This window comes from Gobius niger (genome assembly GCF_951799975.1).
Source record: "Gobius niger genome assembly, chromosome: 12".
NCBI classification, from domain to species: domain Eukaryota; kingdom Metazoa; phylum Chordata; class Actinopteri; order Gobiiformes; family Gobiidae; genus Gobius; species Gobius niger.
The window spans coordinates 3,514,434-3,541,125 of NC_136863.1; the positions used below are offsets into that span (position 1 = coordinate 3,514,434).

Below are 26,692 nucleotides of genomic sequence, written 5' to 3' on the forward strand. Positions count from 1 at the left end.
GACAGTGCGTGGACAGTGTGGAGACAGTGCGTGGACAGTGTGGGGACAGTGTGGGGACAGTGCGTGGAAAGTGTGTGGACAGTGTGTGGACAGTGCGTGGACAGTGTGGAGACAGTGCGTGGACAGTGTGTGGACAGTGCGGGGACAGTGAGTGGACAGTGCGGGGACAGTGTGGAGACAGTGCGTGGACAGTGCGTGGACAGTGCGTGGACAGTGCGTGGACAGTGTGTGGACAGTGCGTGGACAGTGAGTGGACAGTGTGTGGACAGTGTGTGGACAGTGCGTGGACAGTGCGTGGACAGTGAGTGGACAGTGTGTGGACAGTGCGTGGACAGTGCGTGGACAGTGCGTGGACAGTGTGTGGACAGTGTGTGGACAGTGTGGGGACAGTGAGTGGACAGTGTGTGGACAGTGAGTGGACAGTGTGTGGACAGTGCGTGGACAGTGCGTGGACAGTGCGTGGACAGTGCGTGGACAGTGCGGGGACAGTGCGTGGACAGTGCGGGGACAGTGCGTGGACAGTGCGGGGACAGTGCGGGGACAGTGCGGGGACAGTGTGTGGACACGTGGACAGTGCGTGGACAGTGCGTGGACAGTGCGTGGACAGTGCGGGGACAGTGCGTGGACAGTGCGGGGACAGTGCGTGGACAGTGTGGGGACAGTGTGTGGACAGTGCGTGGACAGTGTGGGGACAGTGTGTGGACAGTGTGTGGACAGTGCGTGGACAGTGTGGAGACAGTGCGTGGACAGTGTGGGGACAGTGTGTGGACAGTGTGTGGACAGTGCGTGGACAGTGTGGAGACAGTGCGTGGACAGTGTGGGGACAGTGCGTGGAAAGTGTGTGGACAGTGTGTGGACAGTGCGTGGACAGTGTGGAGACAGTGCGTGGACAGTGTGTGGACAGTGCGGGGACAGTGAGTGGACAGTGCGGGGACAGTGTGGAGACAGTGCGTGGACAGTGCGTGGACAGTGCGTGGACAGTGCGTGGACAGTGTGTGGACAGTGCGTGGACAGTGAGTGGACAGTGTGTGGACAGTATGTGGACAGTGCGTGGACAGTGTGTGGACAGTGCGTGGACAGTGCGTGGACAGTGCGTGGACAGTGTGTGGACAGTGTGTGGACAGTGTGGGGACAGTGCGTGGACAGTGCGTGGACAGTGCGTGGACAGTGCGTGGACAGTGCGTGGACAGTGCGGGGACAGTGCGTGGACAGTGCGGGGACAGTGCGTGGACAGTGCGTGGACAGTGCGGTGACAGTGAGTGGACAGTGTGTGGACAGTGAGTGGACAGTGCGTGGACAGTGCGTGGACAGTGCGTGGACAGTGCGGGGACAGTGCGTGGACAGTGCGTGGACAGTGCGGGGACAGTGCGTGGACAGTGCGTGGACAGTGCGGGGACAGTGCGGGGACAGTGTGTGGACACGTGGACAGTGCGTGGACAGTGCGTGGACAGTGCGTGGACAGTGCGGGGACAGTGTGGGGACAGTGTGGGGACAGTGAGTGGACAGTGTGTGGACAGTGCGTGGACAGTGCGTGGACAGTGCGTGGACAGTGCGTGGACAGCGTGGACAGTGCGTGGACAGTGCGTGGACAGTGCGTGGACAGTGCGTGGACAGTGCGTGGACAGTGCGGGGACAGTGCGGGGACAGTGTGGGGACAGTGTGTTGACAGTGCGTGGACAGTGCGTGGACAGTGCGTGGACAGTGAGTGGACAGTGCGTGGACAGTGTGTGGACAGTGCGTGGACAGTGTGTGGACAGTGCGTGGACAGTGAGTGGACAGTGCGTGGACAGTGCGTGGACAGTGCGTGGACAGTGCGTGGACAGTGCGTGGACAGTGTGTGGACAGTGTGTGGACAGTGTGTGGACAGTGCGTGGACAGTGCGTGGACAGTGCGTGGACAGTGTGGGGACAGTGTGTGGACAGTGTGTGGACAGTGTGTGGACAGTGCGGGGACAGTGTGTGGACAGTGCGTTGACAGTGCGTGGACAGTGCGTGGACAGTGTGTGGACAGTGTGTGTGGACAGTGTGTGGACAGTGCGTGGACAGTGCGTGGACAGTGTGTGGACAGTGTGTGGACAGTGTGGGGACAGTGCGTGGACAGTGCGTGGACAGTGCGTGGACAGTGCGGGGACAGTGCGGGGACAGTGCGTGGACAGTGCGTGGACAGTGCGTGGACAGTGCGGGGACAGTGCGTGGACAGTGCGGGGACAGTGCGTGGACAGTGCGTGGACAGTGCGGTGACAGTGAGTGGACAGTGTGTGGACAGTGAGTGGACAGTGTGTGGACAGTGCGTGGACAGTGCGTGGACAGTGCGTGGACAGTGCGTGGACAGTGCGGGGACAGTGCGTGGACAGTGCGGGGACAGTGCGTGGACAGTGCGTGGACAGTGCGGGGACAGTGCGGGGACAGTGTGTGGACACGTGGACAGTGCGTGGACAGTGCGTGGACAGTGCGTGGACAGTGCGTGGACAGTGCGTGGACAGTGCGGGGACAGTGTGGGGACAGTGAGTGGACAGTGTGTGGACAGTGCGTGGACAGTGCGTGGACAGTGCGTGGACAGTGCGTGGACAGCGTGGACAGTGCGTGGACAGTGCGTGGACAGTGCGTGGACAGTGCGTGGACAGTGCGGGGACAGTGCGGGGACAGTGCGTGGACAGTGAGTGGACAGTGCGTGGACAGTGCGTGGACAGTGTGGGGACAGTGTGTTGACAGTGCGTGGACAGTGCGTGGACAGTGCGTGGACAGTGAGTGGACAGTGCGTGGACAGTGTGTGGACAGTGCGTGGACAGTGTGTTGACAGTGTGTGGACAGTGTGTGGACAGTGTGTGGACAGTGTGTGGACAGTGCGTGGACAGTGCGTGGACAGTGCGTGGACAGTGCGTGGACAGTGCGTGGACAGTGCGTGGACAGTGCGTGGACAGTGCGTGGACAGTGTGTTGACAGTGTGTGGACAGTGTGTGGACAGTGTGTGGACAGTGTGTGGACAGTGCGTGGACAGTGCGTGGACAGTGCGTGGACAGTGTGTGGACAGTGTGTTGACAGTGCGGGGACAGTGCGGGGACAGTGTGTTGACAGTGTGTGGACAGTGCGTGGACAGTGAGTGGACAGTGTGTGGACAGTGAGTGGACAGTGTGTGGACAGTGAGTGGACAGTGTGGACAGTGCATGAACACGTGGACAGTAGCGAGCTCCTTCTGATGTCGGGGCTGAACAGCTGGTGCGGGTTTATCTTGGAGCTGCAGTTATTATAAGATCAGATAATGGCTTATTAATCCCTCTGGTCTAACCCTGACCCACTTCGTCACGGCCTCTCTGTACGTCTCTGCGACGGAAAGAGCAGCTCTTTAACTCCGCAATAATAAATCTGTTTATCATTTATGTGCGGACTCACCTTCCAGTGCGGTTTCCTCTCAGGGGGCGACGTCTGCACTTTGAAGTTGCTCCTGCAGACTCACATTTTACTGTTTTTTTAATCTCTTAACTCCCGCCTGAACCGAGAGCATTTTCTCCAGTTCAGCTTTACCCAAATCCTGTAGGCCAGTGTAACACCTCATTTGAAAGCTAAGACCTACAAAACTGAATGGATCTTTTTCCTCACATCATCAGATTTTTTTTCATCACTTTTTTTGTTGGGCAGTCATCTCATTTTTGTCACTTTTTCGTCAAGTTATTTGCATTTTTTGGTCCATTTTTTGTCACTTTTATGTTCATTTTTTCGTCAAAATTTTCTCACTTTTTTTGTCTTTTTTTGTAAATTTTTTGTAATTTTTTTGTAATTTTTATGTCACTTTTTTGTCACTTTTTTGTCACTTTTTTGTCACTTTTTCGTCCATTTTTTCGTCAAATTTTTCTCAATTTTTCGTCAAATTTTTCTCACTTTTTTGTCACATTTTTGTCCATTTTTTGTCACTTTTTCGTCCATTTTTTCTCACCTTTTTCACATTTTCATCCTTGTTTTCGTCTCAGTTTTGTTGCTATTTTCACACCTTTTTTCCAGAAGCTTTTGGATTGGGGTAAAGCTGGAGAAAATGTGCTCGGTTCAGGTGGGAGTTAAGGGGTTAAATTAAAATAAGTCTGTTTTAAGAGAAGACTGTTGATCTAATGGGGAAACATTTCATGCACCAACACCTGAAAGTAAAAAAGGTTTTGCTGCAGTTTAACATCGAAATGGCTGCAGAGAAAATTTGCAAATTTACACTGAAAACATGAAAAGCATAAATATGTGACGGCTGTGGCTTCTTTCTGGACTTGTTCTTGTTTTATGAATTTCTCTTCATCAGGGGAACATAGTCCAGTGAGACTCTGCGTATTTCTGATGGTATTTAACCCCTTAACTCCCACCTGAACCGAGCACATTTTCTCCAGTTTGGCTTTACCCCAATCCAAAAGCTTCTGGAAAAAAGGTGAGAAAATAAGACAGAACTGAGACGAAAACAATGATGAAGATGTGACAAAAAACTGACAGAAAATTGACAATAAATTGACAAAAAATAATGAAAAAGTGGCAAAAATGTCACAAAAATGGACAAAAAAATGACAAAAAATGACGAAAAATTGATGATAAAAAAATTATAAAAAATGTTACAAAAATGTTACAAAAATTGACAAAACAATTGACAAAAAAATGACGAAAAAATAACAAAAAACTGGCAAAAAATTGACAAAAAAATGATGAAAAAATGATGAAAAATTGACAGAAAATGATGAAAAAATGATGAAAAAGTGGCAAAAAATTACAAACAATTTGACAAAAAATTTACAAAAAAGTTACAAAAATTAGTTGGAAAAAAACCCCAAAAATTATGGGGAAAAAATCTGATGATGTGGAGAAAAAGATCCATTCAGATGAGTTTTGTAGATCTTGGCTTTCAAATGAGGCTGGCTTAGCAGATTTGGGTAAAACTGAACTGGAGAAAATGTTCTCGGTTCAGGCGGGAGTTAAGAGGTTAAAGAAAGTAGCTTCATCATCGAGAAACGACAGACTGTGGCGGTGACGGTGAACGCTGTGTGTCTGCAGGGGGCGCTGTCCTGGTCACTCCCTGTGTGGCTCCAGACGTGAGAGCGACCTGGGACCACGAGCACGTCCTCCACGACCTCACGGGGCCGAGGACGCAGGACGGCACAGGTAACGGGACGCTCTGGGAAAATATTGATCAATGTGCAGATTTTTGCTGTAGTTTTCTCTCAGAACATCTCAGCTTTCATGTCAGAGAATCAAAAAGACAAAACTTACCCCGTGCCGTGCGTATGTTATGACGTTTTGTCGTGACAACAACAAAAACAAGGAAAAATGTTTCCGATTTTTTCACTCATGATTAGTTTATTCAAAAACTAAACATGTCCATAATCCCCTCTGAAATCATATTTGTTGCTTGTAAGTCATAAAAGTCATATTAGTCAGGGACCCAAACTCTCAAAACTGGGTTTAACCTGACACCGTCTGATATATGCTTTATTTGTGTTTTTTCTGTTAACTTTGACCCTAAGGACCAATAATTGGAGGGTCTGCTCTGCTGGAAATATTGCGAAAAAAAATTGTGGCCATTTTAGTGCATGCACCCTGTATTTTTATCAGAAAAATGTGAAAAACGACTTTTTTCCCTCAAATCCTCAGTGGGTTGAGTAGGCTGTCAATAAATGCATTCCAGATACACAGAACACATGTGCTGAGAACATCCACTGAAAAAATCGCTCTAAAAACACATTTCTACACATTTTTGCATCAATTTAATACAAAAAAATGTGGCGTTTTCTCACTTTTTTCCAATATTTGTATCTTTACTTCATTGGCAATCAATTATTCCAGCCAGTTATGGCATCAGTCAATATGCCATTATTTTAAACAGACTGTAGACACATTCCACAGAAAAAATGATCAAAATCCAACCAACATTATTGGATCTGTGATGATTTAAAGACCAATAAGTGACCGACAGACTCAGAACCTCGGAACTGTCAAAAGTCACTTTTGACACTGGTCCATATTTTGGTTTAGGCCATTTCCAGCCCATTAGATAATGATTTACACCAATGTATTTGGTATCATTGGAAAGAAGACATTGTCATGTTTCATTTGAGCCCAAAGGTGCTACTCTGTAACAATTACCGTGGTAACCATAGCTCCTCAGACTCAAATGTGAGGACATTTTTTCACAATTTTCACAAAAAAATGTTTTACTACGTTTAACGCTGTTTCTTCCAAGAACATCACAGACACAAATCTCTGATACTGGGCAACTCTCTAGACTCTGAGGGTTCAGGAAATGTATAACATGTCAGAACTTTCTCAGCTTAAGGCCTCACTGTGAGCCATGAAGTAAAAGAATGTCCACCTCATATGAGCCTCTCCCATAGAAATAAGCCTATATCTGCCAGGTTGGAACAGCTGGTGAGACTTTCTGACCAGGACAGGCCCAACGTAACTTGAAATTACATTTATACAAATTATAATTATTCTGTATCATATAAGCTGTATCTTAAATTGTAAAAGAAAAAATATATATCCGTATTCTGTAGCCTTTAACAGTAACAGGTGAAACTCGGAAAATTAGAATATCGTTCGAAAGTTCATTTATTTCTGTAATTCAAGTTAAAATGTGAAACTAATAATCATAGCCATAATCATCCAAAGTATAATGAATAAAGGCCATACATGTCTCACTTTGCATGTAATGAGTCTATCATATATTAGTTTCACAGTTTACCGTGTGTTTCGCCCCATTAGGCGCACCTGATTATAAGGCGCGTTATCACTGATAATGTTTATTTTCATAAATAATGCGCACCGGAATACAAGGCGCACTAATTAATGCTGGTTTACCTGTAAACCTGTAGGTGTGTAAACACAGCCAGAAGTTGATACAAAGAGCGCACCAGGACATAAGGCGCACTGTTAAAATTAAAGGCTTTCATGTGCGCCTTATAGTGCGAAAAATACAGTAAGTTGAATAGCAGAAATGAATGCACTTTTTAACGTTGTTCTAAAAGAAGCTACACTCCACAGGATATAAGTATAAGTAAGTGCTTTGTCAGTGTATAATTGTACACTGACATTGTGTTCAGGTGTTGGGTTAGCAGAGCCGGTGCTGGCCCTTCTGGGGCCCTAAGCAAAAATCCACATGGGGGCCCTACAGTAGCATCCCATGGTTATTCGGCAAAGGGTGGACCTATTTACGGCCAAAAACAGTTCCACTGTACAGTAAAGCAGGGCAGAAGTGGAAAATAATGACTGCAATTCAATCAATCACAATCACTAACCACTAAGCCATTGTCCAACTGGGATTTAGGACGACTATTGGTCTACAGGTCCTTCTAAAAAAATTAGCATATTGTGATAAAGTTCATTCTTTTCCATAATGTAATGATAAAAGTTAAACTTTCATATATTTTAGATTCATTGCACACCAACTGAAATATTTCAGGTCTTTTATTGTTTTAAAACTGATGATCTTGGCATACAGCTCATGAAAACCCAAAAATTCCTATCTCAAAAAATGAGCATAATTCATCCGACCAATAAAAGAAAAGTGTTTTTAATACGAAAAAAGTCAACCTTCAAATAATTATGTTCAGTTATGCACTCAATACTTGGTCGGGAATCCTTTTGCAGAAATGACTGCTTCAATGAGGCGTGGCATGGAGGTAATCAGCCTGTGGCACTGCTGAGGTGTTATGGAGGCCCATAAAGCTTTTCAGCAGATGGAAGCATGAAGTGCTCCAAAATCTCCTGATAGTTAGCTGCATTGATAAAACACAGTGGACCAACACCAGCAGCTGACATGGCACCAAAGACCATCACTGACTGTGGGTACTTGACACTGGACTTCAGGCATTTTGGCATTTCCTTCTCCCCAGTCTTCCTCCAGACTCTGGCACCTTGATTTCCGAATGACATGCAAAATTTGCTTTCATCCGAAAAAAGTAGCAGGCCTTATAGACTGTGCACATTCAGAGAACCAGAGTTACTGTAAGTTACTGTGCTCGTGAGAACCGTGTGGATTCAACTCCTCTTTGAGACAAAAAGGCCACAGACACGGCTTTACTCTCGTCTGTCCATCAAACTACTGTCCTGATTCTCCGCTAGACACAACAAGAAAAGAGTTTAAATGAGTGTTTTAGCCGATGCCCCGAGTCCGCGCAGAGAAAACCTGAGAGCAGCGCCCGGACACGGGGACGGGATGCAGCCGCGGAGGAGCCGCGCATGAGGCGAAACGAGAACCGGGAGACAGACGGCCGAGCGGGACACGAGCGGAGAAGTACTCGCGTGTTGGAAGAGACAGGGGGAAGGCGGTCGGTCTCTCCTGATCATTCACTTGCAGACTGCTCCGTTTTGATGTTATATGTGGCGAAGTAGTCGGAGAGTGAGTGAGGCTGTCAGAACCTGTCCCCGTAACAACGCGTTGATTAATCAGTGAAACAACACGGTAGTTTGACTGAGATGCGGGGCCCTTGCAGCCGCGGGGGCCCTACGCACCTTGCGTAGTCTGTGTATAGGAAGAACCGGCTCTGTGGGTTTAGCCCTGAGTCGCTGCGACTGAGTGTGCTGCCTGACCAGCATGTTTTTGGAGATCAGGAGTACCCAGAGGAAACCTGGCTGCCTGCTCTCAGTGCTGTTCTGAAAACAGTGCAGCGCCTCCTGGGTTTGTCCCTGTGTCAGAGCATGGTGTCCTGCACTGGTCAGCTCCTCTTCCTCCTGTATTAATATATTCAGGCCAGTGCTAACAAACTTGGTGCAACTCAGAAACATCCATAGTGACCTTCCTGGGGTCATTGTGTACTTTGGGTCTTTCTACATCATACTCTCATATCCAGACGACCCAGTCGAGGTGATTAAGTCCTGCCTTGTGTGGTTCAATTTTTCAGCCTCACTTGATCCACAACTTTTTACAATGTCTGAAATGTTCTTGATGGCATTTGTCTTTATATTAATAATATTTAATAATAATATTTTCAATGCTCTTTGGAGTCCAGTTTAGTATTTAATGTATTCATAGACTCCCAAATTTACCCTCTGCATTTAACTCATCCTTCAAGCTTCAGAGAAACCTGTCAGGAGCAGAGCCATCACGCTGCCTGTGGAGCTATAGATTTTGAGCCAGAAGCTAGGTTAGAAGTACTGAGGTGTTTTAGAGTACTGGAACTGGATTCTACTGGATTCTCGTCTGTGCAAAGCCCTTTGACCCAGGTTTGCACCCATCCATCCATTTTCTTACAATTTACCCACGGTCTGGTCATGGATGCAGCAGTCAAAGCAGAGATTCACAGATATCACTCTTCACGAACACTAACTCCAGCCCTTCTGAAGGAATCCCGAGGCATTCCCTGGCCACAGAGAGGTATAGTCCATCCAATGTGTCCCCAAGCCACCTCATCTGGCTGCTCCTGACATGAAGGAGCAGTGGTTCTATTCCAAGCTCCTCCCAAGTAACTGCCTTACCCCAAGCCATCTTGTGAAGGTAACTAATTTCGTCCGCTTCACACTCGGCTGCAAACCAGAGCAGCTGAAGGTCCAACAGAACAACAACATCTGCAAACAGCAGAGATGAGACCCTGAGGTTCCCAAACCAGCAACCCTCCGGTCCCTAGAAACTCTGGTCATAAAAGTTACTTTTTATTTAATCATTCATAAAGCACATTTCTTGTGGTAAGTACAGATTCAATGTGCCAGCGAATAAAATAAATAAATTACACAACATTAAAGGGCCTATATCATGCAAAATCGACTTTGTTGTGCTATTTCCTAATCAAAAACACCCCCAGAGTGTTTTTTGGCTTCATTCTCACAGTTCTCAGCAATCCTCCTGAATCCTGCTCTGAGCAGCTCCGCCCTCTGCTGGAAAACCCGATTTTAATTTGTAAAAAAAAGTTAATTAATTTTAAAAAAAGAAAGAAGAGGAAGTGCCTGACACGTCCGCGCTGCCCCTGCGGAGAAAACAAACGCACCCCCTGAGCGTCTGAACAGACGTCATGCTTGCACTGAAGGATGTGAAAAAGGAGCTCTTTCTAACCTACTCTGGACTCGCCTGTTCTTTTTTCTTACCTAACGATAATGTCAGGCAGATGTCAACTCCTTATAACTGTATTATGAAGTAACTTCACTTATTGCTGTGATATTTAGATTTATTTTACTGCTAATGTTGCATGAGCGCAGAGAGGGGGCGGAGTTAATTGAGTCCAAGTGTCTTGTCTTCCGGGTTGGAAATATAACCCCAGAAAATACTTATATTTCTCACAAATAGAGATACAATATATCATCTAAATGTTTATAGTTTACTTTGGAATGAGTAAAATAGCATGATGCAGGTCCTTTATAACCAAAACTGAAATACATGAATATATTTTTTTTTTAAAAGTGTGACAATTTTAACATGTACAAAGAACTTATAACAACTTCAGAAAAGCGAAGAGAAATGGTTTAATCCAGTATGGACTGTTCTGTTCAGACGACTGCCACTGTGATTTAGTCCTGGACGAGCCCTAAGCTTTAGTTTTGTGCCGTGCATTATAATGTAGTAAACCAACTTTAGTGAACGGACTACATCAAATTATTGACTTTATTCATTTACTAAACAGTAAAAAGGCTGTTGTTCATTGTAAACATGTGGTTTATGGAAAATCCAGCTTCAGAGCAGTTTTCCTCAGCAAATACATTACCAACCACATTACTATCTAATGTATCACAAATGTGTAGTATTTTAGGCATAACCATGTGGTGTCTACAAAGCCAAACTGTTGGAATTATCTTGGATTCTTGAGGATTTTTTTTTTACAGATTTAAAGGGATGTATATTGGAGTGAAATCAACAGATGTATATTGTGTATATGACATAGTAAAGGATAGATAAAGGGTTACATAATATAAAAAATAGCTTTATGTAAAAATACAGAACTGTTGTTCTCCATAAATGTAATTTCAAGTTACGTTGGGCCTGTCCTGGTCAGAAAGACCCACCAGCTGTTCCAACCTGGCAGATATAGGCTTATTTCTGTGGGAGAGGCTCATATGAGGTGGACATTCTTTTACTTCATGGCTCACAGTGAGGCCTTAAGCTGAGAAAGTTCTGACATGTTATACATTTCCTGAATCCTCAGAGTCTAGAGAGTTGCCCAGTATCAGAGATTTGTGTCTGTGATGTTCTTGGAAGAAACAGCGTTAAACGTAGTAAAACATTTTTTTGTGAAAATTGTGAAAGAATGTCCTCACATTTGAGTCTGAGGAGCTATGGTTACCACGGTAATTGTTACAGAGTAGTACCTTTGGGCTCAAATGATACATGACAATGTCTTCTTTCCAATGATACCAAATACATTGGTGTAAATCATTATCTAATGGGCTGGAAATGGCCTAAATCAAAATATGGACCAGTGTCAAAAGTGACTTTTGACAGTTCCGAGGTTCTGAGTCTGTCGGTCACTTATTGGTCTTTAAATCATCACAGATCCAATAATGTTGGTTGGATTTTGATCATTTTTTCTGTGGAATGTGTCTACAGTCTGTTTAAAATAATGGCATATTGACTGATGCCATAACTGGCTGGAATAGTTGATTGCCAATGAAGTAAAGATACAAATATTGGAAAAAAGTGTGAAAACAACACATTTTTTTGTATTAAATTGATGCAAAAATGTGTAGAAATGTGTTTTTAGAGCGATTTTTTCAGTGGATGTTCTCAGCACATGTGTTCTGTGTATCTGGAATGCATTTATTGACAGCCTACTCAACCCACTGAGGATTTGAGGGAAAAAAGTTGTTTTTCACATTTTTCTGATAAAAATACAGGTTACATACACTAAAATGGCCACAATTTTTTTTCGCAATATTTCCAGCAGAGCAGACCCTCCAATTATTGGTCCTTAGGGTCAAAGTTAACAGAAAAAACACAAATAAAGCATATATCAGACGGTGTCAGGTTAAACCCAATTTAAAGAGCTTTTGAGAGTTTGGGTCCCTGACTATATTTAGTCTGGGGGCCAATGCACTGTCTGGTAGTAGAGCTGTGGTTTATGATCGTCCAGAGCCGTTTATTTTGCTGAATGTCTCTCATATGTGTCTGCAGTCGCCACAGCCAATCGCATCGTCGTATCAGATCACGTGTGACGTACCCGCTGTAAACTTTATTTAGAACACGGTCTGAAGCTTGATCAAAAGATGGAGTCGTGTCTGCTGCTGTCGTGTTGGATCTGTAAATAAACCTTTTTTTAAAATTTATCCGTAAAAAAAACTACAAGGTTCCGTATTGTTAGCCACGTAACATAATTGCTAAAAGTAATTTTGTATTGTTATTAACAGGAGTTAAGAGGTTAACAATTTGTTAACCTCTTAACTCCCGCCTGAACCGAGAGGATCTTTTTCCTCACGTCATCAGATTTTTTTTCCATCATTTTTTTGGTGGGTATTCAACTCATTTTTGTCACATTTTTGTAATTTTTTCGTCAATTTTTTGTCAATTTCTTGTGACATTTTTGCCACTTTTTCATCAATTTTTCGTCACATTTCCATCATTGTTTTCGTCTCCGTTTTGTTGCTATTTTCACAGCTTTTTTCCAGAAGCTTTTGGACTGGGGTAAAGCCAAACTGGAGAAACTGTGCTCGGTTCAGGTGGGAGTTAAGGGGTTAAATGTTCAGACTCTGAGCCGGACGGGACTGTGTGATCCCAAGACTCGTGATTTCACAAACGTACATCTTTAAAATAGAGGTGGGAAATATATCGTCTGCAAGATAATATCGAAAATGCGGTTTGGAATATAAGCAAACTTAAATACTGAGTTTATCGCCAGTGTCAAGAAATGTGGGATAAAATTGGACAAAAATGAGTGAGAAAATGGCGGTGGTCCCATGTTCTGTGTTCTCCTCAGGTTCCGGCGTGTTCTTGGCGTGTGCGGAGCGTGTGCGGTCCGTCCTGAACAGCAGAGTGAGGCCGGTGGAGCCGCAGCAGTTTTACGCCTTCTCATATTACTACGACCGAGCGCGGGACATCAGGGCCATCGGTAACACGACATCTGACTCTGGACATACATATATTTACATTTTTATTCATGCAGTTCTTATATTTGAAGAGTTCAGTGGTGCTAGGCTAGTGCTAGGCTAGTGCTAAGCTAGTGCATGTCTATGGTAACTAGTAGCCTGCATTTAAAAACAGTCTGACCCGTTGCACCTGAGGCAGATCACTTATAACGCCAGACTAACCATATAAATGTCTGTTTTTACTGAATACTTTTTGAAATATAACCATTTTGCATTTAAAAGAACTTATATCTGAGCAGCATCAGCTTCCTGGTTGTAGCTACGCAGCGGCGGAGTGATTTGCTCAGTTACCGGATCTATGTAGTTTGTTTACCTCATTGCTACACGTGGAATTCAGATATGGCAACGTTTGGAGGACGAGCCAATGATTTAGAAGACGTTTTTAATGCAGGCTACTAGTTACCATAGACGTGCACTAGCCTAGCACTAGCCTAGCACCAGTAAACTCTTCAAATATAAGAACTGCATGAATTAGAAAAAAAAAAAAAAACTCCAGAAATCAACAACACTCTGGACAACTAGGAAATGACGCCCTATGTTAAAAATCCTGAACTATCCCTTTAAGGCGGTTTTAAAGTTCACTACTTTAAAACATTGTTTAACCCCTTAACTCCCACCTGAACCGAGCACATTTTCTCCAGTTTGGCTTTACCCCAGTCCAAAAGCTTCTGGAAAAAAGCTGAGAAAATAGCAACAAAACTGAGACGAAAACAATGATGGAAATGTGACAAAAAAGTGACGAAAAATTGATGAAATAGTGGCAGAAATGTCACAAGAAATTGACAAAAAATTGACGAAAAAATGACAAAAATGTGACAAAAAAAATACAAAAATGTGATAAAATTTGACAAAAAAATGTCAAAAATTGGATAAAAAATGACAAAAATGTGACAAAAATGTGATAAAAAATTGACCAATTTTTTTTAAAAATGTGACAAAAAAATGACAAAAAATTGATAAAAAATTGACCAAAAAAAAATTAAAAATGTGACAAAAATGTGCAAAATTTGTGACAAAAAAAATGACAAAATGTGAAAAATGACAAAAAAATGGATAAAAAATTGACCAAAAAATGATGAAAATGTGACAAAAAAATGACAAAGAAAATGACAAAAAAGTTACAAAAATGAGTTGAATACCCAACAAAAAAATGATGGAAAAAAAATCTGATGTGAGGAAAAAGATCCTCTCGGTTCAGGCGGGAGTTAAGAGGTTAACCTAAAGTGATTTGTTGTTTCATATGTAACTACAAGCAGTAAAACATTGGTCACTTTATCAACCACGCACACCGTGACTGTAAACCTGCGCTGCTAATACTCACATGTTTTTATTGTAGTCTGTTTATTTTTATATTTTACTGTTTATACTTTTTTGTCCCTTAGAGCTTTTACAGTCTGAGAGATTTTTAACTGGTTTCCCAAATCTGACAGACGAAAAAAAAACAATCTTCGTTTCATATATGTCACAAAATAAAACTGGATTTATCCGTGAATGTAGGTAATGGTCCTTTTTACCCTTTAAAATGCCTTAAATGTAAATGCAGGTGAGATGAAAGACCTGCGATACATTTTCCTTCATATTTATGTCGAATCTGCAGCTGAAGCGATTAGCCCTAAACACAGTTAATATTGTTGTTTGTTGCAGATGAAGAGGGGGGCGTGGTCACTGTGGCGGATTATTCGTCTGCAGCTCAGCGAGGTGAGACTGCCCCCTGCTGGACACACGCAGCACTGGGGCCACTACTTTCTATACAAAAACCACAGCTTTAGAGGAAATACCAAACGAAAAGACAAACACATGTGTGGGTTTTACGGTGCTGGGTCATGTTTTAGCGTGTTTACCCTCTCTGTGCTGTGCAGTTTGCTCCGGGGAAGTCCTGAGTCCAGACCAGAGTCCGCTCCTGTGTCTGGACCTGGTTTACATCTCGGTTCTGCTGCAGGAACTCGGATTCAGCCCGGACTCTCGGCTCAAGGTCCGTCTCTGTCGCCTCCTGGGCTGTTTCTCTGTGAACTCATTCTGTTGGTTCTTAAACCAGGCTCACTCTGAGTCTGGCTCCGTTACAGAGACTGATCCTGGTCCAGACTCAGTTTCTCTGCTTTAGGTTAAACTCTTAATGAACATGGTGTTTTCTTCTTTTTTAGGCTAGTTCGTCCTGGTTTAGTCCTGGTTTTTACCTGGTTTAGCCCAGGTTTACTCCTGGTTTAGCCCAGGTTCTGACCTGGTTCTGACCTGGTTTAGTCCTGGTTTAGCCCTGGTTCTGACCTGGTTCTGACCTGGATCTGACCTGGTTTAGCCCTGGTTCTGACCTGGTTTTGACCTGGTTCTGACCTGGTTTAGCCCTGGTTTAGCCCTGGTTTAGTCTTGGTTTAGTCCTGGTTCTGACCTGGTTTTGACCTGGTTTAGCCCTGGTTCTGACCTGGTTCTGACCTGGTTTAGTCCTGGTATAGCCCTGGTTTAGTCTTGGTTTAGTCCTGGTTCTGACCTGGTTTAGCCCTGATTCTGACCTGGTTCTGACCTGGTTTAGCCCTGGTTTAGTCCCGGTGTAGCCCTGGTTTAGTCTTGGTTTAGTCCTGGTTCTGACCTGGTTTTGACCTGGTTTAGCCCTGGTTCTGACCTGGTTCTGACCTGGTTTAGCCCTGGTTTAGTCCTGGTATAGCCCTGGTTTAGTCTTGGTTTAGTCCTGGTTCTGACCTGGTTTTGACCTGGTTTAGCCCTGGTTTAGCCCTGGTTTAGTCCTGGTTTAGTCTTGGTTTAGTCCTGGTTCTGACCTGGTTTTGACCTGGTTTAGCCCTGGTTTAGCCCTGGTTTAGTCCTGGTTTAGTCTTGGTTTAGTCCTGGTTCTGACCTGGTTTTGACCTGGTTTAGCCCTGGTTCTGACCTGGTTCTGACCTGGTTTAGCCCTGGTTTAGTCCTGGTATAGCCCTGGTTTAGTCTTGGTTTAGTCCTGGTTTTGACCTGGTTTAGCCCTGGTTTAGTCCTGGTTTAGTCCTGGTATAGCCCTGGTTTAGTCTTGGTTTAGTCCTGGTTTTGACCTGGTTTAGCCCTGGTTTTGACCTGGTTTAGCCCTGGTTTAGTCCTGGTTTAGCCCTGGTTTAGCCCTCGTTCTGACCTGGTTCTGACCTGGTTCTGACCTGGTTCTGACCTGGTTCTGTTGCAGCTGGTGCAGAAGATCGGGGACGTGGAGGCCAGCTGGGCTTTAGGCGCCACCATCCACTACATGAACCTCTGAGGCTCTTACTCTGAAGGGACGGCTCTCCTCACAGACTCTTATTTTGAAGGACACTCCGCAGACTTCCTGTCGTAAACTTGAATCACAGAGACAGTTCTGAATGTACCTCTGACCGACATGAGGAGCACGGCGCCCCCTGCTGATGAGCCCAGGTGTTTTTATACGGAAACAGGTTTACATTAATGACGACCTCAGATTGTAGCCACAGCTGCCCCGCGCCGGCCTGAGGGAATCATGGCTGCCTCACAGATTTCCCTCTCTGTGCACTGTTTTTCATGGCCATTTCCTTTTTAGTGCAATAAAAACAATCTTTAACCCCTTAACTCCCACCTGAACCGGGCGTATTTCCTCCAGTTTGGCTTTACCCAAATCCAAAAGCTTCTGGAAAAAAGGTGAGAAAATAGCGACAGAACTGAGACGAAAAAAATTATGGAAATGTCACAAAAATGTCACAAGAAATTGACAAAAATGTGATCAAAATTTCACAACAAAATTACAAAAATTGGACGAAAAAATGACAAAAAAATGACAAAAATGTGATAAAAAATTGACAACAAAATTACAAAAAATTGATAAAAAATGTGACAAAAATGTGATAAAAAATGTGACAAAAATGTGATAAAAATTTGACAACAAAATTACAAAAATTGGACGAAAAAATGATTAAAAAAATTACAAAAATGTGATAAAAAATTGACAACAAAATTACAAAAAAATGATAAAAAATTGACAAAAAATTGACAAAAATGTGTCAAAAATGTGATAAAAAATTGCCAAAAAATGACCCAAAAAAATGACAAAAAAGTTACAAAAATGAGTTGAATACCCAAGAAAAAAATGATGGAAAAAAAATCTGATAACGTGAGGAAAAATATCTCTCGGTTCAGGCGGGAGTTAAGAGGTTAAGACTTTAGTGTCACCGGCATCGTCAGAGTTCATCAACACAATCGATGACATCGTTACAGAGACCAGATTTGGAGACGGAGTCACATGACGTCACAACACTGACAACGGCCTAAAAGTATAAAATCAAGTCGGTGCAGCCAAGAATCCTTTTGTTGTAACTATGGTAACGGTGAAAATGAGTTGTCCGTGTAAAAGGGCACCGTTGGTATTGATGAAGACGACACGACCTCATGGACCATGTGACGAGAAAAGCACAACCCGCTGAGGGAAACAGTGTTTTTGATGAATAATGCAGATGTTTCCAGCTGTTGTCAACCATCGACCTCATCTGGATGAAGTCAAAGCCTTGTTATAAGTCATTCATGAAATAATTCATAATAAAAATGTATAAAAGTGACTTCTGATCCAAATGTTTTGACCTGGTTTAGTCCTGGTTTGACCTGGTTTTGACCTGGTTTGACCTGGTTTTGACCTGGTTTTGACCTGGTTTAGTCCTGGTTCAGTCCTGGTTCAGTCCTGGTTTACTCCTGGTTTAGTCCTGCTTTACTCCTGGTTTACTCCTGGTTTAGTCCTGGTTTAGTCCTGGTTTAGTCCTGGTTTAGTCCTGGTTTAGACCTGGTTTAGTCCTGCTTTACTCCTGGTTTACTCCTGGTTTAGTCCTGGTTTAGTCCTGGTTTAGACCTGGTTTAGTCCTGGTTTACTCCTGGTTTACTCCTGGTTTAGTCCTGGTTTACTCCTGGTTTACTCCTGGTTTAGTCCTGGTTTACTCCTGGTTTAGACCTGGTTTAGTCCTGGTTTACTCCTGGTTTAGACCTGGTTTAGTCCTGGTTTACTCCTGGTTTAGTCCTGGTTTAGTCCTGGTTTAGACCTGGTTTAGTCCTGGTTTACTCCTGGTTTAGACCTGGTTTAGTCCTGGTTTACTCCTGGTTTACTCCTGGTTTAGTCCTGGTTTACTCCTGGTTTAGACCTGGTTTAGTCCTGGTTTACTCCTGGTTTAGTCCTGGTTTAGTCCTGGTTTAGACCTGGTTTAGTCCTGGTTTACTCCTGGTTTACTCCTGGTTTAGTCCTGGTTTACTCCTGGTTTACTCCTGGTTTAGTCCTGGTTTAGTCCTGGTTTAGACCTGGTTTAGTCCTGGTTTACTCCTGGTTTACTCCTGGTTTAGTCCTGGTTTACTCCTGGTTTACTCCTGGTTTAGTCCTGGTTTACTCCTGGTTTAGTCCTGGTTTAGTCCTGGTTTACTCCTGGTTTAGTCCTGCTTTACTCCTGGTTTAGACCTGGTTTAGTCCGGGTTTAGTCCTCTTAACCTCACGGCCTCTAAACATCATCTAATAATCTGTTTATTATGACGAAACTTCTTTGTGGTCCTTATGGAGCGGGCATGGCTGTAATGCCGCCCCCTGGTGGCCGGGGCGACTCCAACAGACACTTGGGAGCATTGATTCTAATGGGACATTTCCTCATTTTTCTCTCATTGGTGCGACAACATAAGATAAGCCGTTATTGATCTCACGATGAAGAAATGTACTTGTTACATACGGCTCTTAGAAACACTCAGAGTTCAAATCGGCAGGTCACTTCAGGTGCTCGTACACTCTGCAAAGAGGGATTATTGAATATTTAATTCCTAGTTTGTTTATTTTAACCCCTTAACTCCCACCTGAACCAAGCACATTTTCTCCAGTCTGGCTTTACCCCAATCCAAAAGCTTTTGGAAAAAAGCTGTGAAAAAGCAACAAAACTGAGACGAAAACAATGATGGAAATGTGACAAAAAAGCGAGAAAACATTGACAAAAAGTGATAAAAAATCTATGAAAAAGTGGCAAAAACGTCAAAAATGTCACAAGAAATTGACAAAAAATTGACGAAAAAATGACAAAAATAATTGACAAAAATAATGACCAAAATGACAAAAATGTGATAAAAAACAAATTGACGAAAAAATGACAAAAATTGACAAAAATGACCCAAAAAATGACAAAATTGTGACAAAAAAATGACAAAAATGTGATAAAAATTTGACAAAAAATAACAAAAAATTGACAAAACTGTGACAAAAAAGTTACAAAAATGAGTTGAATACCCAACAAAAAAATGATGGAAACAAAATCTGATGACGTGAGGAAAAAGATCCTCTCGGTTCAGGCGGGAGTTAAGAGGTTAAAACTAATCAAGATCCAAAACCCCCTCTTGAAATGCATTTGCAATTAACCCCACCTGAACCAACCACATTTTTTCGAATTTGGCTTTACCCAAATCTAAAAGCGTCTTGGAAAACAGCGGCACAGAAGCGACAAAAACAATTCTTACAGCAAACAAAAATGAATGGGCTCCAGTCTGCGACGTGGGCGCCCTCTGCAGGTTTTCTGTGTCACTGCATCATCTGGAAATATAAACTAAACCAGGACTAAACTAGAGCTGAGCACAGAGAGTGAATTCAAATTGATCATTTTCTGATCTATTGTTAACCTCTTAACTCCCGCCTGAAAAGATCCCATTTTCTCCAGTTTGGCTTTACCCAAATCAAAAAGCTTCTTGGGGGAAAAAAGCACCAAAACAGCCACAAAAAATGAGAAGAAAACAAGGATGTAAACGCAACAACAATGTGACAAAAATTCAACAAAAAAGTGACAAAAATTCAACAAAAATGTGACAAAAATTCAACAAAAATGTGACAAAAATTCAACAAAAATGTGACAAAAATTCAACAAAAATGTGACAAAAATTCAACAAAAATGTGACAAAAATTCAACAAAAATGTGACAAAAATTCAACAAAAATATGACAAAAATTCAACAAAAATGTGACAAAAACTCAACAAAAATGTGACAAAAATTCAACAAAAATGTGACAAAAACTCAACAAAAATGTGACAAAAACTCAACAAAAATGTGACAAAAACTTAACAAAAACTCAAAAAAAGACAAAAATTCAACAAAAATTCAACAAAAATTCAACAAAAATTCAACAAAAATATGACAAAAAAATGTGACAAAAACTCAACAAAAATGTGACAAAAATTCAACAAAAATATGACAAAAATTCAACAAAAATGTGACAAAAACTCAACAAAAATGTGACAAAAACTCAACAAAAACTCAAAAAAAGACAAAAATTCAACAAAAATTCAACAAAAATTCAACAAAAATATGACAAAAAAATGTGACAAAAATTCAACAAAAATGTGACAAAAAATGTGACAAAAACTCAACAAAAATGTGACAAAAACTCAACAAAAATATGACAAAAATGTGACAAAAATTCAACCAAAAAGTGACAAAATTCAACAGAAATGTGACAAAAACTAAAAAAAAGACAAAAACTCAACAAAAAAAAAGACAAAAATTCAACCAAAAAGTGACAAAAATGCAACAACAAAAAAAGGTGACACAACACAGAAACAACGCAAGGAAAAAGATCGGTTTTGTGGGTCTTAGCTTTCAAATGAGGTGCTACACAGGCCTATATAATAACCTAAGAGGACAGAAGGCATTCGGTTTAGGCGGGTGGTAAGAGGATTTGTTGACGTTTTACGGATGAAATCTCCACAGCAAAACTTTGAAGAAAACAGTATTTATTTTCAAGAAGCTTTTAGATTAGGGTAAAGCTGAACTGAAGAACATGCGTTATGGCGGGGGTTAAGAGGTTACTGTTCTTACTTTCGTTTTAATCTCCTCATCGTGACCAAAAACATGACTTTGATATAAATGGTTTTATTGTGAAGGGTCAGTGTCGGAGCCGCCGGCAGGGGGCAGCACTGAGGCCCGGTACAGAGCAGTGTGCGCCGTTATCTCGCAACAAAACCCCACCAGACTCCGAAAGAAACGGCGGTAAAAGTCCGTGCTGTGCCCTGTCGGACCGGAAGCCCCGCAGGTACGTGTTCTGAAGGTCCTCGTCTGGTTTTAAGCTCGTTTTATAAACTTTTACGCTCGTTTTTGTGTTTTAAGCGCAGTTTTTTGTTCTCCCAGAGGCTAACGCTTCCCCGTTCCCATGGTGAAGCTCACATCATCCCGCGAGACTAGCGCTCTGCCCGTCGGCTCGTCATGGTGAGCCTGTCCTCTCGCGAGACGTCCGCACTTAACTTTTCTCAAAGCTTCGAAGATTTCATGGGTTTTAAAATAATAGTGAAACTGTGCGAAAAGCGGAGGAACAGGCGCGTTGTTTTGACTTTTAAGATATTTGTAAAAGTGACCGTTACAGCACGTGCTCACACAAAGCAGACCGTGATAAAGGGTCTTAGCCTTTAGGAGAACGATGGATCATTTATATACACTCGCAGTATATACAAACGTGATATTAAAAAGAAGTAGTTCCCTAACAGGGCGCACGTGCAGGCGTCTGTAAACACGTTTGACTTCAGCTGTGTGATCGCCGAAGGAAAACGACTTTGCATCAAAGGCTTCAGAACCTCTTCCCTGAGGGCAGCAAGAACAACAGCGCCTGGTTCACAGTAGCTTAACCTCTGATGCGGTGCATGAAAATAGCAAATGGCCAGTGCTAACTTTAAACTCCTGCCCCTGGTTGGGCCTTTCTACACAATTTACAACTTAAAGAGGGGGTATTATGTTTTTTTCAGTCACATAGCACCAGTCTATATCACACTACAGTGGTGACCAAACCTTCTGTTGGTCTGTAAATGCAGTAAATTAGAATAACTGCCTTGTATAAAATGTCTCTCTCAAAATGGCTGTAGTGAATGTCTTGAAATAGGCCTCTGTCTCTTTAAGAACTTCTGGCTCTTTCCGACACGCCCCCTCCACACACTGTCTGTGGCATCAGTGGGGAGGGGGTTCTGCTGAGGAGCAGTGGTTGGTTACTCGGCTGGAGGCGTCTCCAGGAGGTGGGGGCGTTCCTAGGAGGACTCAGGCAAACCTATCCCTAAAATGGCCGCCATCAGAGTTTTTACAGATTACTCAAAATACGTGAATGTGCCAAGGCAACACTTCAGGCATGTTTTTAATGAGGGAATGACAGAATAACATGATGTAAAGCTTGAAAAAGTCGATTTTGCATAAACCCCCCCTTTAAAACACATACATTTTCTTCCACTTTATCGGGGCCGAGTCGTGTGAGCAGAAGTCCTTCTCCAGCTCCTCCAGCTGAGGCAGCACCAGGACACAGAGACATGGTCCCTCCAGCGGGTCCTGGGCCTCCTCCTCCTGAGGGAGGCGATCAGAGCCACCTCAGCTGCTCCTCTCCATGTGACAGAGCAGCGGCTCTACTCCGAGCTCCTCACGGCTGGCTGAGATCCTCAACGTATCTCTTAAAGTGGGGGTATTATGCAAAATCGACTTTTTCAAGCTTTACATCATAAAGGCCCGTTTTGGCCGATTGCGTTTGTCTAATCGGCCTCTCCCTGATTTGCTGATACAAAAACAATTTCACAATATATGTGTGGCTAATTATACCTAAAGCATTATCTTTCTTTTTCTTCCATAGACCTTGTGCTCTGATGCCTCCATGCCTCGGCCTGATTGGTCCATGCCTCTCTTTTCCACTGCCTGATTGGTCCATGCCTCTCTTTGCCACTTCCTGATTGGTCCATGCCTCTCTTTGCCACTGCCTGATTGGTCCATGCCTCTCTTTGCCACTTCCTGATTGGTCCATGCCTCTCTTTGCCACTTCCTGATTGGTCCATGCCTCTCTTTGCCACTGCCTGATTGGTCCATGCCTCTCTTTGCCGCTCCCTGATTGGTCCATGCCTCTCTTTGCCGCTGCCTGATTGGTCCATGCCTCTCTTTGCCGCTGCCTGATTGGTCCATGCCTCTCTTTGCCACTTCCTGATTGGTCCATGCCTCTCTTTGCCGCTCCCTGATTGGTCCATGCCTCTCTTTGCCACTTCCTGATTGGTCCATGCCTCTCTTTGCCGCTCCCTGATTGGTCCATGCCTCTCTTTGCCACTGCCTGATTGGTCCATGCCTCTCTTTGCCGCTCCCTGATTGGTCCATGCCTCTCCTTGCCACTGCCTGATTGGTCCATGCCTCTCTTTGCCGCTCCCTGATTGGTCCATGCCTCGCCGCTCCCTGATTGGCCGCGGGGATGGAGGAGGCGGAGCAGAGTGAGTACGTGGCGCAGCTGAAGGCGGAGTTTGACGCGTGCGACTCAACGGGCTCCGGGTTTTTGGACGAAGACGATTTAACGAAGCTCTGCGGCCGACTGCACCTGGACGCTCACCTGCGCCCCCTGCTGGAGAGGCTGCTGCCACAGCGCGGCACGAGGGTGAGAGAAATGAACACTGAGCTACACTCAATGCAGAGATCTGTGTCTTAACTCCCGCCTGAACCGAGAGCATTTTCTCCAGTTCAGCTTTACCCAAATCCTGTAGGCCAGTGTGACACCTCATTTGAAAGCTAAGATCTACAAAACTCATCTGAATGGATCTTGTCATCAGATTTTTTTTCCATCATTTTTTGGGGGGTTTTCAACTAATTTTTGTCAATTTTTTGCCACTTTTTCATCATTTTTATTTTTTTGTCATTTTTTTTTATCACTTTGTCATTTTTTTGTCATTTTTTGTCAATTTTTTGTCTCTTTTTTAGTCACTTTCTGTCATTTTTTCGTCGTTTTTTTGTCATTTTTTATTTAAAAAAAAAGTGTCCTTTTTTTGTCCATTTTTTGCCACTTTTTCATCATTTTTTCACAATTTTTTGTCCATTTTTTGACACTTTCTGTCATTTTTTTTTGTCATTGTTTCGTATTTTTTGGTCCATTTTTGTAAACTTTTGGTACATTTTTTGACCGTTTTTTGACCGTTTTTTGTCTACGTTTTCTCACTTTTTTGTCACATCTTCATCATTGTTTTCGGCTCAGTTCTGTCGCTATTTGAGTTGCCTTGTGCGCGAAATGCGCAGTATAAATAAAGTTGCCTTGCCTATTTTCTCACCTTTTTTCCAGAAGCTTTTGGATTGGGGTAAAGCCAAACTGGAGAAAATGTGCTCGGTTCAGGTGGGAGTTAATTGGTTAACCTCTCAACTCTTCCAATGGCTGAACCCAAAGTGATTTACTCCAGATTATGTCGCCGCAAAAACGGCTGAAATATTTGAAAAACCTCACTGTAATCGATCCTATTAAAATGAATAGGGAGGATTCTTTATAGAATTCCTTCAGAGGGCGGATTTCTTCAAACAAAGGACTTGTTACAAAGGCTGAACTGAACGTGCACAGATGGCAGACTAAGTGCTTCAGGTGTGACGTGCTCTGTGTTGTTTGTTGCAGGTGAGTTTCGAGGATTTTAAAGATGGATTCGTGGCCGTTCTGTCGAGGACTCTGGACCTCAGCTCCTCAGACGACAGCAGCTACTTACAGCCCGGTACTGCTCCTTTTAGTCCTGGTTCAGACCTGCTTTATGGTGCGTTCCAAACAACACTGTCTGATACCTACACTACATTACAGAGGTGGGAGACTCGATGACTGGACTCGAGTCAGACTCAAGTCGCAGTTTTCAGGACTTGAGACTTACTTGACCAAAGCTCCAAAAAGGCTTGACTTGGGACTTGCTGTTTGTGACTTGAGGCCAATGACTGTCAGTGACTCTCAGTGACTTTATAGTTTTCATTTATTTGAGTGAAACTGTTGAAAGATCAGGATTCATTGTGTAAAAGCGGCGCATCTTGTTTACATATGATTATTAGCCACATGCTTTATCGGCGACAGAGGCGTCTAATCCAGTGGTTCTCAACCTTTTAGAGCCGCGACCCCCATTATAACAGTTAATTAGGATCGTCACCCCCACCCGGGTCAGACCATGGGAAAAACAGGGACATTAACCCCTTAACTCCCACCTGAACCGAGCACATTTTCTCCAGTTTGGCTTTACCCCAATCCAAAAGCTTCTGGAAAAAAGGTGAGAAAATAGCAACGAAACTGAGACGAAAACAATGATGGAAATGTGACAAAAAAGTGAGAAAACATTGACAAAAAAAGTGACAAAAAATTGATAAAAAAAAAAAAAAAAGTGATAAAAAAAATGACAAAAATGTGATAGAAATTTGACCAAAAAAAATACAAAAATGTGACAAAAAAATGATGAAAAAGTTACAAATATGAGTTGAATACCCAACAAAAAAATGATGGAAAAAAATCTGATGACGTGAGGAAAAAGTTCCTCTCGGTTCAGGCGGGAATTAAGAGGTTAACCTATATAACTCTTAAAAAACAAAGAAAAAACAATGGCTAAAACAAAAATGAATTAAATTTAGAACAAATAATGGCACCCTGGTAAAATAGTATGTATGCTACGACACCATAATAATAATATTAAAATATATATTTTATCTATATGCTCTGGCGACCCCCCAAATGTGTCTCGCGACCCCCTAGTGGGTCCCGACCCCCAAGTTGAGAACCCCTGGTCTAATCAATGCAGAGGGAAAAGGCAGGAGGAAACACGACGTGTTTTTTCGGATGCATTAAAGAGGGGGTATTATGCTTTTTTCAGTCCCATAGCACCAGTCTATATCACACTACAATGATGAGCAAACCTTCTGTTGGTCTGTAAATGCAGTAAATTAGAATAACTGCCTTGTATAAAATTGCTCTCTTAAAATGGCTGTAGTGAATGTCTTGAAATAGGCCTCTGTCTCTTTAAGAACCTCTGAGCCTTTAGACACGCCCCCTCCACACGCTGTCTGTGGCATCAGTGGGGAGGGGGTTCTGCTGAGGAGCAGTGGTTGGTTACTCGGCTGGTGACGAAAGCTCGGAGGCGTCTCCAGGAGGTGGGGGCGTTCCTAGGAGGACTCAGGCAAACCTATCCCTAAAATGGCCGCCATCAGAGTTTTTACAGATTACTCAAAAATACGTGAATGTGCCAAGGCAACACTTCAGGCATGTTTTTAATGAGGGAGTGACATAATAACATGATGTAAAGCTTGAAAAAGTCCATTTAGCATAATACCCCCCTTTAAGGACAGGAAAATGTTCAAAACAATGACTGAAGCTCCGGCGCAGACGGAGCCTCCAGAACCACGATGTTAGAGCTGGAATAATTACTGAAATCTTGGGGCTTTTTAGTGTGAAAAGTTCCGAAAGTTACAGCATTTAGAGGTTATTTTCCGCAGCCACACAGAGTCCAGTGACAGCGGGACTGAAGACTGTGCGGAATCTACTTAGAGCAGGGGCGAATCCGAGTATACGGGGGCTGGGGCGTCACAGGGGAACCACTGACAGAAAAACTGCCAGAAACTAGATGTTTTTATTCCTTTTTTGTATATTGCTGTTTTTATTCTATTGTTATTGACACAATTCAGGTTAAACATTTTGTTCTTTCCTGCAATGTCAAATTTAATAAACCTAAACCTAACCTAAACTAACTACAATAAAAACATTATTTTATATTTATCTTTCAGACTGCGGGAAACAGGAAAAAGCAGCTCATCTTTAAAAGACTGTTTCTTTTTTTTTTAAGTAGCCCCCCCCCGGGTTAGAGAAATACAATTAATTGTGTAAAAAAAAATTAACATGTTAAAACCTTTGTAATTAATCGGAATTAAAAGTGACAACATAAACTTCATTTTTCTTGCGTCTCGTGGAGTCGAGGG

At 43.1% G+C, this 26,692-nt stretch overlaps 2 protein-coding genes across 2 annotated transcripts in view; both read left to right on the forward strand.

Annotated features, from left to right (window-relative positions):
* The window catches only part of entpd6 (ectonucleoside triphosphate diphosphohydrolase 6), a 34,474-nt gene extending 17,847 nt beyond the window's left edge, over positions 1-16,627 (forward strand). Inside the window, exons 9-13 of the mRNA XM_079567736.1 lie at positions 5,016-5,123; positions 12,854-12,985; positions 14,667-14,720; positions 14,882-14,994; positions 16,180-16,627. Coding sequence (XP_079423862.1) covers positions 5,016-5,123; positions 12,854-12,985; positions 14,667-14,720; positions 14,882-14,994; positions 16,180-16,251 — 479 coding nt within the window. The 3' untranslated portion in view covers positions 16,252-16,627. The remainder of the gene's footprint in view (positions 1-5,015; positions 5,124-12,853; positions 12,986-14,666; positions 14,721-14,881; positions 14,995-16,179) is intronic.
* Positions 16,628-23,190: 6,563 nt separating this feature from the next.
* Positions 23,191-26,692, forward strand: part of ninl (ninein-like) — a 36,638-nt gene continuing 33,136 nt past the window's right edge. Inside the window, exons 1-2 of the mRNA XM_079568347.1 lie at positions 23,191-23,375; positions 24,372-24,465. Coding sequence (XP_079424473.1) covers positions 23,196-23,375; positions 24,372-24,465 — 274 coding nt within the window. The 5' untranslated portion in view covers positions 23,191-23,195. The remainder of the gene's footprint in view (positions 23,376-24,371; positions 24,466-26,692) is intronic.